This window comes from Nyctibius grandis, chromosome 3 (genome assembly GCF_013368605.1).
Source record: "Nyctibius grandis isolate bNycGra1 chromosome 3, bNycGra1.pri, whole genome shotgun sequence".
Lineage (NCBI taxonomy): Eukaryota > Metazoa > Chordata > Aves > Nyctibiiformes > Nyctibiidae > Nyctibius > Nyctibius grandis.
The window spans coordinates 101874891-101891078 of record NC_090660.1 but is presented as its reverse complement, the minus strand read 5'-3'; the positions used below and the strand labels follow the sequence as shown (position 1 = coordinate 101891078).

General features: G+C 47.1%; 1 protein-coding gene across 1 annotated transcript in view; it reads right to left on the bottom strand.

The window, feature by feature from the left end:
- The window catches only part of LOC137660726 (neural-cadherin-like), a 63407-nt gene extending 52519 nt beyond the window's left edge, over positions 1-10888 (bottom strand). Inside the window, exon 1 of the mRNA XM_068395705.1 lies at positions 9862-10888. Coding sequence (XP_068251806.1) covers positions 9862-10888 — 1027 coding nt within the window. The remainder of the gene's footprint in view (positions 1-9861) is intronic.
- Positions 10889-16188: the final 5300 nt, after the last annotated feature.

Here is a 16188-nt window from a genome sequence, read left to right as displayed (position 1 = left end):
CCAGTGAACACCACCAACGTGATGTGTTCCCACATTAACATGGCACTTCAGCGTGAAGATGGGGGAACCATCACCTATTTCTGAGATCTGTAGCAGAGATCAGACTCTCTGCTTGCCACAAGAAATGTTTTTCCGTTTTTTTTTTTTTTTATGTTTAACGTTACAGTCACCAGGGGTTACAACGTGCAGCTCATGCTCCAGTCTCCCAAACATATGCCAGATCTGAGGAGCCTCAGGAAAGATCAAGGGAAGGAAAACAAAAGGGATTTGTGCAGGAAGACGAGAGAAAACACAAGATTAATTGGAAACTGTACTCCCTAGAGTTTAAGGATACTACGCTTCACACCCCTCCCCGACACTGAGTGATTTAAAGATAAGCCACTGACAATGATGAATACGCCCCTTCCCTTAGCTAGCAGCCCCCAGCACCTCGATGAGGCTCCAGCAAGGTGGACAGGGAGACAAGGCCTCCTGCTCCCCTGGGGGAGCAGAGAAAAAGCCCCGGCTGTCATCGCTGACATCTGTGCAAGTCAACAGGGCTAGAATTGGAGTGAAACCCCTCAGCAGAGTTACTTAAACCACAGACATGATGGCTGAAGCACTGAGAAGCAGCTTTTATGCCCCTCAAAAGCTACAGACAACCAATTCCCCCACCATCATCTAATACTGGCATGATATTAGATGAAAATATCTCCTTGTTTTGGTTGTTTTTTCTTAGTTTTTTAGTTTTGCTTTTTTTTTCTTTCCAGCACTGTTCACGTCTCTCACTCAGATTTTGTAAGACAGCTTTGCATAAACCACCTCGCAAATCATAAATGCCAGTTCATCAGCCTTTTTCATAACTAGATGCTCTATGGTTGCGAGACACACTGCTGCCCCAGTTTCTAGCCATTATCCTTGACTAACAACAGATATTTTAAAAATTCAAGCTGCTTTGAACATTCCAGTCTTCATTTTGTAGTTATGGTTAGTCACGTACTGCAGTACTACCTGAGGATCAGAAAAGATTGGGTCACTGTGTTATTTCATAAACTAACTCTAAGACATCCCTGTCCTCAAAGCATCTGCAATGCAGTCCTCATCCACTACGCACTATCTTACAAATACTGAAGGACTGAATCTGGAAAAAAAAAATACATATGGACATGCCTCATAAAAACTTCTATGTGTATTTTTGTGCCCTTCAGAAATTTCCCCAAAAGTAAAGTATATGTAGGAATAATCTACTTAAGAGTATTTAAACTTCCAACAAAATGTCTTAACAGCAGTAATTAATTTTTAACCAGGTTCATAATCACTTTTAGAAATGTCTTTTAGCCTAAGGAAGCAATATTTACACACTCATGCTGTCTGCTGTGCCCCTTCTCTCCTGCCCAAGGGGCTTCTGAATCTGGTGGCCAGTTTGTTCCTACAAGCTTTATGAAAGTCAGCAGTTGGCCAGAAGACAGGGATCCCAAATAAGGGTGCACACTGAGGGAAAGGAAAACAGAAAGCAGCTTTTGCTTGGTCTCAATGAGCAGATCGGTCAGCAATGTGTGGGGGCGAGGAGGAGGTCTCACAGCAGGGAGAGCCTTCGTGGCACAGGTCACCACTCCAGAACTAAAGCCTTAATTTTCTGAATTTCTTTTCTCCAACTCCCTTAAGAAAAGTTGCACAGGGCAGTTTTAGTACAGCTAGTCTGCTGTCATGAAAACGATGGGTCAGCTCCACCCCAAACACTGATGAGAGGTTCCTGAGGGTGAAGTTTCTGTTAATTAACAGATTTGGTTTCTCAAAAATACTCCTAAGGTTTGGATACAATGCTCAGGGGTATCACATCCCCTTGTAACACGCTAATGTACCGACTGGACTCTGTTGGACTAAGTAGAGAGGGCCATGTCTTGAAGGCAGGGTAACATCCTCACTACCCCAGTTACAGAAATAGGTCTCTCTGCTCCCTTGAAAGCCCATAAACAGCTACATTAGCTTGTGGATGAACAGCCCACAGCCACAGAACAGCTGGGCAATGCGACTGTACCAACTGCCTCATCTAAAGCTGTGTTAGTGGGTTTCAATTTTCCCTCCTTGGTTAACCACAGCCAGCAACCTTGACAGACCAGCCTGCAGAGATCACTTTGCATTATTTTCATGACATATTTCCTAATACACACCAGCACTTGGACATGTTTTCTATTCATACACCGCCTCTCCAATTTTAGGAGGCAAGGTCTTGCTTACCTCAATGCTACCTGTAGACTTACCAAGTGGGACCATCAGAGTTAAAAGGCAATTGCAGGTGCTACTGTATACACGGGCAGCAAAGATAAATCTTCAGCCAATTTTTCACTTTTTGTGGGAATGCAAAGCTACAGCCGGTACCTCCACCACACTGGGTATCTGAGACACCTACAGCATTTGTCAGGCAGCAAAGACATCACAGGAAAAGCTTAAGGCAGATGCAGGAACAGGACTGCAAAATCCGTCGTATCTTTTCTGCTACCACATCATCCTGCCTTAGCCTTTAAAGCCTGACTGTGGTGTCATCCTCTAGTTTTTAAAGTGTTTCAATTTTTTTGTTTGTTTCCAGAGGAAGGCTCTGAAGCACTGTCACAGAATCACAGAGTCACAGAATCACAGAATCACAGAATCACAGAATATTAGGGATCGGAAGGGACCTCGAAAGATCATCTAGTCCAATCCCCCTGCCGGAGCAGGATTACCTAGATCATATCACACAGGAACGCGTCCAGGCGGGTTTTGAATGTCTCCAGAGAAGGAGACGCCACCACATCTCTGGGCAGCCTGTTCCAGTGTTCCGTCACCCTCACTATAAAGAAGTTTTTCCTCATATTTATGTGGAACCTCCTGTGTTCCAGCTTGCACCCATTGCCCCTTGTCCTGTCAAGGGATGTCACTGAGAAGAGCCTGGCTCCATCCTCATGACACTTGCCCTTTACATATTTATAAACATTAATGAGGTCACCCCTCAGTCTCCTCTTCTCTAAGCTAAAGAGACCCAGCTCCCTCAGCCTCTCCTCATAAGGGAGGTGTTCCACTCCCTTAATCATCTTCGTGGCTCTGTGCTGGACTCTCTCTAGCAGTTCCCTGTCCTTCTTGAACTGAGGGGCCCAGAACTGGACACAATATTCCAGATGCGGCCTCACCAGGGCAGAGTAGAGGGGGAGACCTCTCAGAGGGTCAGACCTGTCCATTACCACCCACCACGAGGATTAGGAATCCTTCATAGCACCGCAGAGCAGGTGGGAAGTACAATTATTTACAGGATCTCAAAATCTTCCAGATGACAGGATTCCTCATAAAACAAGTTTTTTACTAAAGCTTGCCATGTTAAGAGCCTACTAATCACCATTAAAAGATGCTATTAAACACTATACAATCCATAATTATTTGCAGGCACGTCAGTTGTAGAGGAAGTCAGACCGTGCTGACACAGTAAGAATAGCTGAGGAGTCAGCAGCACAGAGGACATTTGGGGGATTTTTTTGTCTCTTTTTTTAAAGAAGGAAAGTGCTGTAAGACACAGTTGCAATCTTGCCATTTAAAAGTTGCTTTTCTTTGCAGATCATTCAGCTTTTACTGTTGACAGGAAGGAGAGGCATGTTCTTTGGGTTTGTTTCCATCCCTCACAACTTCATCTTCCCCTCTCTGGTCAATATGTCACAAAGCAGGTGAAATGATACAGACAAAATGGACATTTGTGTGGTACAGCACACGCCAAGACTGTACTTATGTCACTAAAGTGAAATTACCTGCAGGGTTTCTTGTCTGCCAACAAAAAAGAGGCTCAAAACATATAGGCACAAATTCTAGGAAGATTCCTAAACATTTTTTATAAGGGCAGCATCATTAAAGAAACCCAAGGTCCTTTGAGGAACCTACAACTGGACAGGCTCCCAATCGCTGCCTCTGCCTTCCCGTCATTCCATGCAACACAGCACCTACTCTTCCTCATTGAAGTGGCACTTCCTAAGTTTAAAGCAGTTTGTGTGGGGCATAAAAGATCCTCTTCCTGAGGCACAGAATCCAGTTGCTGCACTGGTTAGGAACCACCTCGCTTCCAGTTCCAGTCTTTCTGCAGAAAAGCTACAGACTTTTGTTCTTGTGTCAGCATTGTCCTTTAACATAAGTAAGTCTCTTCTTGAGGTTTGTTCAAATGGTTTTAAAATAAAAAAGTTGCTTGCTAAGGCTTTATGCAATAAGAGCTGTTCCTGTGACCATACTTTGAGTGTATTAACTTCTTTCCAAACACTTAAAAAGTTATCATCACCAGCAAAATACCAGTATTTTATTTCAGCAGCAATAGCATGTTTTATATGTACAAAAAGATGCCAAAAAAAGTTGTAGCAATATTTATTGTTAACACCACTGGATGGAACTGTAAGAGGTGCACCTTAGATCCAGCAGCACATGCACTTTTGGTAAAGGTGGACAGTAGCATTGTGAGGTGCGTTTGGATTAACCAGAGCAGCAGCTTCCAAAGGAGCAGTGAGACAATTCCTGTGCTGTGTCCTAAGAAATGAAAAGGTAGCATTGATAGTCTACCTTCTAGTTCTCCTTATATACTGAATTTCTAAATAGATCCTCTTCCCCTTCCACAGACACATCCCTCGCTGCTTTGCTACTTCTCTCTCACAAAGCAGATGTCCATTCCATATGTATAGCGTTTGTTTACTCACTCAAAAGCTCACCCACACATCTGATGTAAAGCAAGTACATCCGCAGTTGTATGCACAAACTACTCCTTGCTCTGCTCTCACCAAACGCTGCTTTTAGGTCCTTCCATCAGCGAAGTGCAAGATGGAAAAGCGTATAGTTACAGGAGCAGAACCCCAAGACTTTCCACCAACCCGCTTCCTAAGGTCAAGCTTTTAAAGGCTTTTCTTAAACTTTCTGCTTAACTTTCTCTTAAATTTTGTATGGTTTCCACTAGCATGCCAACCTCTCTGCTCAGGCTAAAACTCCAGCGCTGTTGTGATATGCACTAGTCAGGGTCTGACTGCTTTAGCAAGGAAACACGAACGCCTGCCGAGCAGCCACCGCTGCTCTCCAGCAAGGACAGCCTTCAAAGCCCATCAGAGACTCACGAATGGGAGCAAGTTCAATTCCACTTCAGAGCCGTATTCCCAAACGAGAAGGCTACATGCACGTCTGCCTAGGGATGCTTATATGAACAAACTGCTTGTGCAACCACAGCATGCATGAATTTTGGGCCTCCCAAGTGTAATGCAGCCGCAGATCAGCCAGCTCCTGCCTGCCCACAAACATTAAACCCTGCTGTGTACTGCACAGTGCTCTTGGAGCGGGAGACAACACCGAGACCGTGCAGGGATATTTCTGGCATGGTGCAGCTTTGAGTTGGGTCCAAACCAGATTTTGAAATGCCTTGCTGCTGTTGTAATGCAATGAAAACTCAGAAATATGAAATCATAGGCTGTATAAAAGGTTTTAGGATGTCAACATTAAGAATAAAGGACTGAATATTCTATTTTGAAGGTCTCCTATTGCTTTTCTCTTTAATTTGTTATGATAAAGGCTTTCTCATCATTTAAATAGCTTACGTACCTTACTAAGAATACTTGTAACATAAACTTTACAATTACCTGTTCAGTTTTTAAGCTTTTCATTGGTTTCTCAGCTACAGACTTTATCAGACATTCTTACTACTTATTTATCGCCTCTGAGTGATTATATATTTTTACGTCAATTTTTTTTACAGTAAAATTCTTCCAAAGACACATACAGACAGGGTAACACAATAACCTTCATCCTGGATCTTGCTGTTTTGTCTAATGATCCCTGGCCATTAAAACGTTTTCACAGTTTAAGTGAAGCAAGCTTTTTCTCTGTCAGCACCTGAATTTGAAGGCATAGCAATGGTATCCACAGATGGTTTTAATCAGTCTGATACCAGGAGGGGGAAAAAAAAAGCAGCAGCATATAGTATGACCTCCAAAGCTGATAGCCAGGTCAGATTTCTGTTTCTGGAGTCAGATTTATTTTGTTCTAAAAATGTCAGGGGTGCCAGGAAGCAATGGGCCATTTCTGGCTCCATAAAAAAAAAACCCTGAGGCTGTATCTTGATTTGAAATCATAGCCAGAAACATATACGGATTCCTTGTTAGTTTTTACAGAAGCTGTATTATGTGGCTTGAAAAGCTTTCCTTTCCCAGCAGGCATCCTGGTAGAAGTTTTTTAGGAAAGTGCAAGGGACTCAAACCATGTAATGTTTCCGTGTGCAGTCTAGGCTGTATTTTGAAAAATTTCAAGATTTGACAGATGCCTTTTTAAAATATAGTTTGCTTTCAGTGAGTTATAAGGGTTCAATACTGATCATATTCTACCATAAGACACTATATGCAAGGAACAGCATTATGCTACAGCCGCCTCAGTCAGATTTAAGAGCTTTCGATCTCCTTGGAATTCAGTTACAGTAGTAAATAGTTGTTAGCCCACTTGAACGAGAACAGGGGACAAGAGATCCATCTCACTTCCAAAACATGGAAATACTGAACAGCCTTACAACGGTTTTATTCATTTCAGTCATAAACTAACTTCTGGTGTTTACCTCACTTCAACGTCTTGAGGCATCCCAGATTTAAAGGGCCGCAAGCCTCAAGCTTACTCTTCAGAGCACTGCAGACATGCTGGAGGGGGAAGAGATTTGTCCTGCTAGGCTTTCGAGTCTCCCTTGTTGTTAAAGAAAAATAACCTTTGTAGATTATGGGGTGACTTCTTACCAGGGGTGTTTTCAGTTAGACAGCATGTGGGTAGCGTGTGGGCTGTATCTGTGGTGTCGGTGTGTGCAGGAGCACGGAAATCACCCAGTGGGTCTCACTATTCCAAGCCAACATAGAGCTTCTATACAGGGTGCAGCAGTACATACCCCCAGCTATAGAAAGGATGGCCGTAGGTGAAGGAAGAGGAAATGGTTGTGTAACTGCACATGTTCCACTCTGTGTAAGTCGGTAACAAGTATGAGAACCAACGTAGGTGCTTGCAGGTGTGGGTAGGTGTGTCTGAACAGAGGCAGACCTGGAAGGGAAAGGGAGCTACAGCCCTTTCAACCCTTCCCCACCGTCCCCAGCCCTTCCACGCTCAGGCTACACACTGTTCCTCTGCGTTCTGATGGCACAGTCAGTGTTTCCAGGATGTTAAAAGTCCCAGAAGAAAATGTGGATGAGGAAAGGGCGGGTTAGTAACTCCTATCTTTGTGTAAGATACTTGTCTGAACTCCCTGTCCCAACCCCACAACTACGCTCACGCAGAGAAGAGGAGCAAGGCTTTGAGTCAGAGGCAACCTGCCAGGTTCCCAAAGAAGATGCTAACTGCTTTGTCTAGGTAAGTAAGACGATTCACAGAAGTTGTGCAAACCTCTTTCCAATGTACCAAGTGTAAGGTCAATGGGAGAAGGACTGTATTTTCACAACGCAAGCTATGATGTCCCCACAGAACAGACAGCAGCCCCATACACTGCTTACAAGTACTACTGAGCAACAGGTAGGATTCAGAAGGTTAACGTTCTCCACACTCAGTTTATTTCAGTATTTCAACCATGTACCATTATCTTCCTAGGACTACAGTTGCAAGAGACAGTGCTCTAAGTTACTATCTGATGTCCTTTTTTATTGAAGTGCCAAAAAACTTTGCTTTTGTTGAAAAAAACAAAACCCCAACACACACCCTTCAAGGGAGAAGCAGCACCTGTGAAACGCCTACGTCCATTCATGACTTTTACATAGGAGATGGAAATTAATAAGGGTCTGATAGTTCTGTTTTTCAATTAATGAGAGGATTAGAAGTTTGGCACATGTTCCATAATATTGATTACTATGTGACTCTCTGTTAATTACATTTACTAAGAGGCACGAGGAGAAATGAGGAGCAGACAAAAGTTAATTCTGCTCGCCTTTAGACAGTTCACCAGGTTTCTTCAGATAAAAAATGGATGCTCAAAGCCTCCCACCGTTTCATCATTTCCTGTAAAACAAGCATCCAGAAAAACATCCCAAGTTCGTTACTGTACAAAGTTGTGAGATCATTTGGATTTTAAAAGTAGCTTAAAGGAGTGTCTAAATGACCTTGTCCCACTTGATCATTGAATTTCTTTCTCCCTGAGGCTCATCTCTTGTCAATACATTACCAGTGCATAGACAGTGGTAAAAACATGTTGTACAGCACCAGACTGGAGAGGACAACACGATTAATCATTTGTACATCATTGCTCACAAGGTTATTTGCTTTCATTATAAATAAGCAACACGGCACTTTTCCAACTTCATCTTTAGCTTGAATGAGAAGTTCTACTTTCAATGTTGGGTGATTTGTTTAAAGTTAGTACCTAGAAATACTGTGCAGCCTTTTTTACTATGTTAAATGTTTCTCACTTGCACGACACAACCCATCCCTGCAAGAGTAAGTCTCTCAGACGGGAGGCTCTAGGATTCTCAGCCTGCACACAGTGCTCAGTGGTAAAGGAGAACACAGCCCTCAGCATGCCTCAACATGCTGTTTTTCCTCCCAGCTCTGTATTTTGCATTTTCTGAGCATTAGACTGTAAAAACCATTTACAGAAAACTGTAAATATTTCCCCTGCAATGAAGTTGTAAATATCCAAGGAAAAAAAACCCAACAAAATACCAGCAAATGATAACCAGCAACGCTGCCAGAGACCTGAGCTACAGTTACAAACACACTATCAAACTTACTCTGAATAAGATGAAAGTAACACATGGAAAGGATGGCTTTAGGAACCATAACGTACCTCAAGCTTAACATGGTTTAAGAAGTTTAACAAGTCTAGCAATTCTCTTTGCTGTGTTATTAGGAGAACCATATACAGTATACAAGCTGTTGATGTATAGAGGATTCACACAGTGGTGTAACGGTACCTCCACTTTGTTCTCTACACCAACTCCTAGGATTCCAGATCCAGATAATTTTTATTTTTTGCTTGTCCTCAGCTCTTTGGCATCTGTTGTGCAAGGGCTTTATTCCCTTCCCGTGCACTGCTCTGCCATTACTCTAGCTGACTCCAGCACCATGTCGGTGCGGTTCAGTGAACAGTCGCAGAAGGATCTCCAAGCGCAGTGGACTGTAGCTGCAGGTCTGTCAGCACGCACTCCCAGGGCAACATCATGTCTCTGCTCCCAGGTCACGGAGGACCACAGTGAACAGAAGAGGCTCCCTGGTAACTCCCCCCGCTGTAAGACAAGCTGTCTGTTGAGATGTGTTCCTCCCTTTAACTGCTTATTAACCCATGAGCAGACCTCTCCAATCCCACAGAAGTGCACCTGCTGTGACAGGAATTCCTTACAACAAAACATCAACCAAAACACCATTACCCACATGTTTCAACTTTTCATTTGGGAGCAGGAGGTGAAAGTTTTCTCAGTACCAGAGAAGAGCCAGCATATCCCCACTCTACCAAACTCAGCCTGGGGGGGCAGCTCCCACAGCCGCCCACGGCTCCCTACACCCCACTGAGGGAAGCATCAGCGTGGCCGCATCTCCTCGAGTGACAAGTGCCCGGCACGGCCGTGCACGCTCAGCACCCCACTCCCGTGGGGTGACCCTCCATCCCCACCCGGCAATTTCGCGGCTGTCCCACCCCACACGGGGCAACGGGTGGTGACACACTGGAACAGGTTGCCCAGAGAAGCTGTGGCTGCCCCCTCCCTGGCAGTGTTTAAGGCCAGGTTGGATGAGGCTTTGAGCAACCTGGTCTAGTGGAAAGGTGTCCCTGCCTGTGGCAGGGGGGTTGGAACTAGATGATCTTTAAGGTCCCTTCCAACCCAAACCATTCCATGAGATGCGCCCCCATCACATCCCCGCCGCCCAGCCCGGTCCGGCCCGGCCCCCTACCTCGTCCGCCGCCGCGATGCACCTTGACCAGCACCTCCGCCCGGCCGCCCGCTCGCAGCTCCCGCCGGAGGTACAGCCGCCCCGACGCCCGGTCGACCCCGACGGGGGTGGCACCGGGAGACGCCAGCTCGAACCAGCCGCTCGCCGCCCGGTCGCGGCTCCGCGGGACGGTGAAGACGGTGTCGCCCACCCGCGCCCCGCGGGGCAGCCGGGCCGTGTATTGCCGGGAGCCGGGCCCCGGCGGCCGCTCGGGCGGCGGCAGAGAGCGCGCCCGCCGCCGCCTTCCCCCGCAGCCCGCCGGCCGCCGCCCGCGCACGGCCAGGCGCAGGCACCGCGGGGGGCTGCGCAGCGGCCGCGGCCGGCCGTGGTCGTGAGCCGCCACGCAGAGGCGGAGGCGGCGCAGCCCCAGCAGGGAGCCCACGGCCAGCACCTGCCCGCTGCGGGGCACGACGAAGAGCCGGCGGCTGCCGGCGCCCGGCGGCCAGGGCCGGTACGTGAGACGCCCGTTGGCGCCCTCGTCCCCGTCCGAGGCGCGGAGCCGGGCCACCTCCGTGCCCAGCGGGGCCAGCTCGTCCACCTCCAGGGGCCCCGCCGGCGGCAGGCGCGGCCGGTGGTCGTTGCGGTCCAGGACCCGAACCCGCAGCAGGGCCTCCCGGGGGGACCGGCCCGCCCGCCGCCGCAGCCTCAGCCCGTACTCGGGCTGCGCCTCCCGGTCCAGGCGCTCGGCCGTGTGGAGCAGCAGCAGCCCCCGCCCGCCGCCCGCCCGCCGCTGCAGGGAGAAGCTGGAGGCGCCGTCGCCCTCCAGCGCCCACTCCCCAGCCGGCTCCCCGGGGCCCAGCAGCCTCCGCAGCGGCACCCGCAAGCCCCGCACCTGCGTCCCCGCCGGGCTGTTCTCGGGCACCTGCCCGGAGAAGCAGAGCAGGCGAGAAGCGCCGCCGCGCCCCAGCCCCGCCGCGCCGCAGAGGAGCGGCAGCAGGAGCAGCAGGGCCGGGAGCCGCCCGCAGCCGCCCTGTCGCGCCCGGCCCATCCCGCCGAGCGGAGCGGAGCCGAGCGGAGCGCAGCGCAGCACCCCTCGGAGCGGCACCGCGCCGCGCTCCCGCCGCGTACACCCACTCCGCGGGGAGACCCGGCCCGTCCCCGCCGCCACTCAGAGCCGTGGGCGGGGACGGGGCGAGCCCGCTCCCCCGTGGGCGGAGGCAGAGCCCCCTCCGTGGGAAAGCGTGCGGCGATTCCGGGCGAATATCACGTTTTCGCCAATTCCCGAGCTTTCTCCCCGGGCTCCTCGGCCGCTGGCGTGTAACGCGTGCGGCCGCTCCCTCCAGCGAGGCGGACACAGAAGGAGCAGTGCTTCCCGGGGGGACACCGGGGAAAACGGGCAACCTCCTGCTTTCCTGTGCGTGTATGAAAAGCTTCAGCCAAGCTGAAAGAGCAAGTAAAACAGAGGAGAAAATGGTATTGCATAAAGGTGAGAGGGCCTTGGGGTACTTGAATAGTTGAAAACGATTCTGCACCTCAGATACTGTGTGCAGTTTTGGGCCCCCCACCACAAGAAAGACATTGAGGTGCTGGAGAGAGTCCAGAGAAGGGCAATGAAGCTGGTGAAGGGTCTGGAGAATAAGTCTTATGAGGAGCGGCTGAGGGAGCTGGGGTTGTTTAGTTTGGAGAAAAGGAGGCTCAGGGGAGACCTTATTGCTGTGTACAACTACCAGAAAGGAGGTTGTAGTGAGGTGGGTGTTGGTCTCTTCTCACAAGTAACAAATGATGGGACGAGAGGAAACGGCCTCAAGTTGCACCAGGGGAGGTTTAGATTGGATATCAGGAAAAATTTCTTCACAGAAAGGGTTGTCAAGCATTGGAACAGGCTGCCCAGGGAAGTGTCTGAGTCACCATCCCTGGAGGTATTTAAAAGACGAGTAGATGTGATGCTTAGGGAAATGGTTTAGTGGTGGACTTGGCAGTGTTGGGTTAATGGTTGGACTTCATGATCTTAAAGGTCATTTCCAACCAAAACGATTCTGTGATTCTAAAAATAGCTGTGACCAAAGAGACATATTTTTCTGATATGTGAGCTGGGCTAGTCTTGGAAATGTCGCCTCTCAAGAGTGCATATACAAGTCACTGCTCCTTCAGGGAAGATGCATTTTTGGCAGAAGAGCAAAACATATCTCAGCATAATACATGAGCAACAGTACCAATTATCGCATTTAAAATTTCAGGTTTTGGGTGAGATAGATTTGGGAAAAGAATAGTGTGCACTGCTATTGAGAGCAATACCGAAATGGTCCTTCTGAGTCAGGCAAGCAAACGCATCAGTCCTGCTAAACATGTGTAAAACAGTCTGGGCGTGGGAATCATCACACCGGTAATAACATGATCGATGGAAGCATGACTCCAAGCCAGACCACTCCAGTGCCAGTCACTCCCCACTACTCATCAAACCCAGCGCAAGTCCCAGCAGCGTTTTCCATCCCTGCTAATAAACAGGAACAATAATATCTCCCTTCGCACAGTGACGGTAACAACAGCTTAGGAACAGCCTTTCGCTGAGCCTCCGCATCCAGCTGGTCAAACTCTGTTAATGTTTTTTTCAATCAGAAATATTCCCTCTTGCTGTTTTGAACACAGGTTTGCTGGTTTTAGTAGAAGGCTGTTAGCAAGGCAGGGGTGTTGTAACTTCAGTGAGAACGTATCTAAGCTGGAAGTGAAGCTTTGCTCAAGAAAGCCAGAAACCATTTCAATCAGCTTTAGTCAAATATTATGGGCAATGGTCAAAGGTGACAACCAACTGCTAGATCTGCATCTCCGCCACCTGGGGAATCACCAGTTTTAAGGAATGGTGATCACTGGGTGATCACAGCATGTTGTTACAAGCTGTCAGCCTTTTTTTTTTACCCTAGGAAGGTGAAGGGATGATCGTTTCTAAAAATCGGCACGATGTGAGATCTCAGACTGGGAAGGCAAAAAGTGAAACCAAATCGCTTTAAGGAATGGTTTACCAGTAACAACAGGAAAGTGACCAGCAAGATCCATCCATAGTTAATGTGCTGTGCAAGCCCTGAGTGTATTATCTTTACTCTTTGAGCCCTCCGTAAAAATAAAATGTGAATAATTCCCTGCCCCACAAAGGCACTAGACAGCTCATTAACTTACGACACTTAACGAGCCAGCCAGACCACCTGAACGAGCATTCAGTTTAGGACAAGTGTAGATCTATACTGAGATACAGCGCAACATACCCTCTTCCAAAATGCGATGCATCCTACTGGCGTAACACAAACTCTCCACAAGCAAATTAAACCGTCTCCAAATCAAGCGCTCAATTTTAACCTACATTGCAAGACGCGCTGCCCTTTCTATTCTCTTCTATTCACACAGACGCATTTAGAAACGTATGGTTTTGTCTATAGCTTGTCAAGACACGAGCTGGATTTTATTCACAGTACTCCCTCACGCATATGAACCCCTGTATTGTTAATATGCTCGTTAACACATCATTTTGGTGATGGAAATGTAGGCTTCTGCTGCACGTCACTCCCATTGATGGAATTTAAGGAGCACCTTACAGAGCAGAACCAGCGACAACCTTGCCACCGTGGATACTTTACTAGCACAACTGTGTAATTTTCAACACCCAGTTGCACAAAACCTGTGCAATGACAACACAAATATATACATATTTGTGGGCACGCATCATACCCTACAATTTAAAGAGACACAAACGCACTTGAGGTGCGTGTGACTGTAATTACCAGCTCTAAAATTACTTAACTGAATCCCAGCCAGGCACAGCTGAAATATTGCTCTTACTGGTGTCAGGCAGTTGTATATGCATTAAATACCTGTTTTGAAATGGTAAAAGTTATTTATAATGGGCTGTTTGGACCTTCCTTTCAAGCTATAACAAAAGGACCAAACTGCATTATTTTATTGGAAATATGAAAGTATTGATGAAACGACTAAACCTCTCTATCAGTCTTTTCAATGGAAACCATTTTTCTTCTGGAATTGAGGGTTGGGGAGGGAGCTCCAGTTCAGCTGATGGGGATTGGGGAAGTCAAAGCACAAGCTTGTGTTTGGGTTTCTTTAGGGTCAGTGGGTGATATTCTGTCCTACTAACTACTTCGAAACCCAGGAAAAAAATTTTCCACTGTTCACAGTTGACTCTGTGTGCTCATCAGGGATCCACAGGCAGCTAAACAGTTTAATGAGTGGTAAGAAATTCTCAAAAGCTGTTATTATATATCTATATGTCTGTACAGTATATATTGAAATGCTTCAAGACTGACCGTTCCGGAGTAACCTCACCTCCTTCTCAGGACACTGCCAAGAAAATGGTACAGCTCTTTCCGTGTAGCTGTCTTTTCCAGGGGAACTTGACTCTTCCCATGGAACTGAGGCAGAAACCACAGAGACTGATACAGTGTTAATCCAAGAGGTGACCTGCGTAAGGACAGTGGACATGGCTCTTGGCTCTGATAGGAAACAACATGGAGGAGGAATAAATAAATAGAAAATAATTAAATAAGCTCCTTAGATATCTTCAGGACACTGTCAGCCCCTATTGCCAAAAGGTCATAGTGAAATTTATTTTAAGGATTTTTCTCTAGCAAACCTCACCCGGTGAATTGAGGACTGAATTGTAACCACTAAATCTAAAAATTGCTATGCTGAGGCCAAACCCTCAGCAAGCCCAACATCCTTCCTCTGGCCCTCTCTCACAGGTGGGACAAGTCCCTAGAATGCATCCAGCAGTTCAGACTACAGCTGGGATCATTATAAAATGGGCCAAAGCGGGAGGAGGAAAAAAAAAGGAGGAAAAAAAAGCAGCAGGATTTATCCAGGTGTTAATAACGCAGAAACAGATGCAAATTTCACTGCTAGTGTGTGTTTTAGAAATAAGTTTTCATGATGAAATGAAAACAAGGCTTGATTTTAATGCACCTTTCTAAAAACTGCATAAACAGGTCAATCACTTCTGCAGTGATTTTGTATTACTATCCAGAGTTCAAGTTAGATCAACCAAGGAAACCATATGTGCTCTTTCCAGCATCCAACAATTACTCCAGGGAGACCACAGCTTCTGCACTCAGGGTCTCAGAGACAGCGTAACATGAAACAGTGAAGGCGGCTGCATTCTTGCCCATCCTTTGTCAACTTTCTTCAGAGGGGAGAATGGCTTAGGGTGTCGTTTTACATTCATCCTCATCTTACAGAATCTGCTGGTATTTATTGCAATGGTGTAAAAAAAAAAAGTCAGTTTTAACATGTTTTGAGTCTTTCTCTAACCAGTCAGTATAGTACAATCAGGAGTCAAGGCTTGACAGCAGACATTACAGTCAAAACTTTGAAACAAGAAGAAATTCTAAGGTGCTGTAAAGCTGCTCAAAATTCTGATGGTAAAGATATATACCGCTGGTGTGTTATAACCTACTGAATAGTTCAGTATTACTCTATATTGCTTTGTGTTTGTATATTCTATAGATGCAATTTAATTCATAATGAGATGGCATCTCATGTCATTACTACTAAGAAATGTCTATCACGTTTGTTACCTAAGCAAACTGAAAGCATACAGGAATTACAGAATCACAGACTGGCTGGGGTTGGAAGGGACCTCTGGAGATCATCTAGTCCCACCCCCTGCCAAAGCAAGTTCCCCTAGAGCACGTTGCACAGGGTCGTGTCCAGGCAGGTTTTGAATATCTCCAGAGAAGGAGACTCCACAGCCTCCCTGGGCAGCCTGTTCCAGTGCTCTGTCACTGGAACAGGCTGCCCAGGGATGGGCTGCCCAGGGAGGTGGTGGAGTCACCATCTCTGGATGTGTTTAAGAAAAGACTGGACATGGCACTTAGTGCCATGGTCTAGTTGACAGGGTGGTGTCATGGCAACGGTTGGACTCGATGATCCCTGAGGTCTCTTCCAACCTGGTTGATTCTGTGATTCTGTGATTCTGTCACCCTCAAAGTAAAGAAGTTTTTCCTCATATTCAGATGGAACTTCCCATGTTTCAGTTTGTGCCCGTTGCCCCTTGTCCTGTCGCTGGGCACCACTGAGAAGAGTCTGGCCCCATCCTCTTGACACCCACCCCTAAGGTATTTGTAAGTATTGATAAGATGCCCCCTCAGTCTTCTCCAGGCTAAACAGACCCAGCTCCCTCAGCCTCTCCTCCTAAGAGAGATGCTCCAGTCCTCTGATCATCTTTGTAGCCCTCTGCTGGACTCTCTCCAGTACTTCCTTGTCTTCTTGAACTGGGGGGCCCAGAACTGGACACAGTACTCCAGGTGTGGCCTCACTAGGGCAGTGTAGAGGGGCAGGATAACCTCCCTT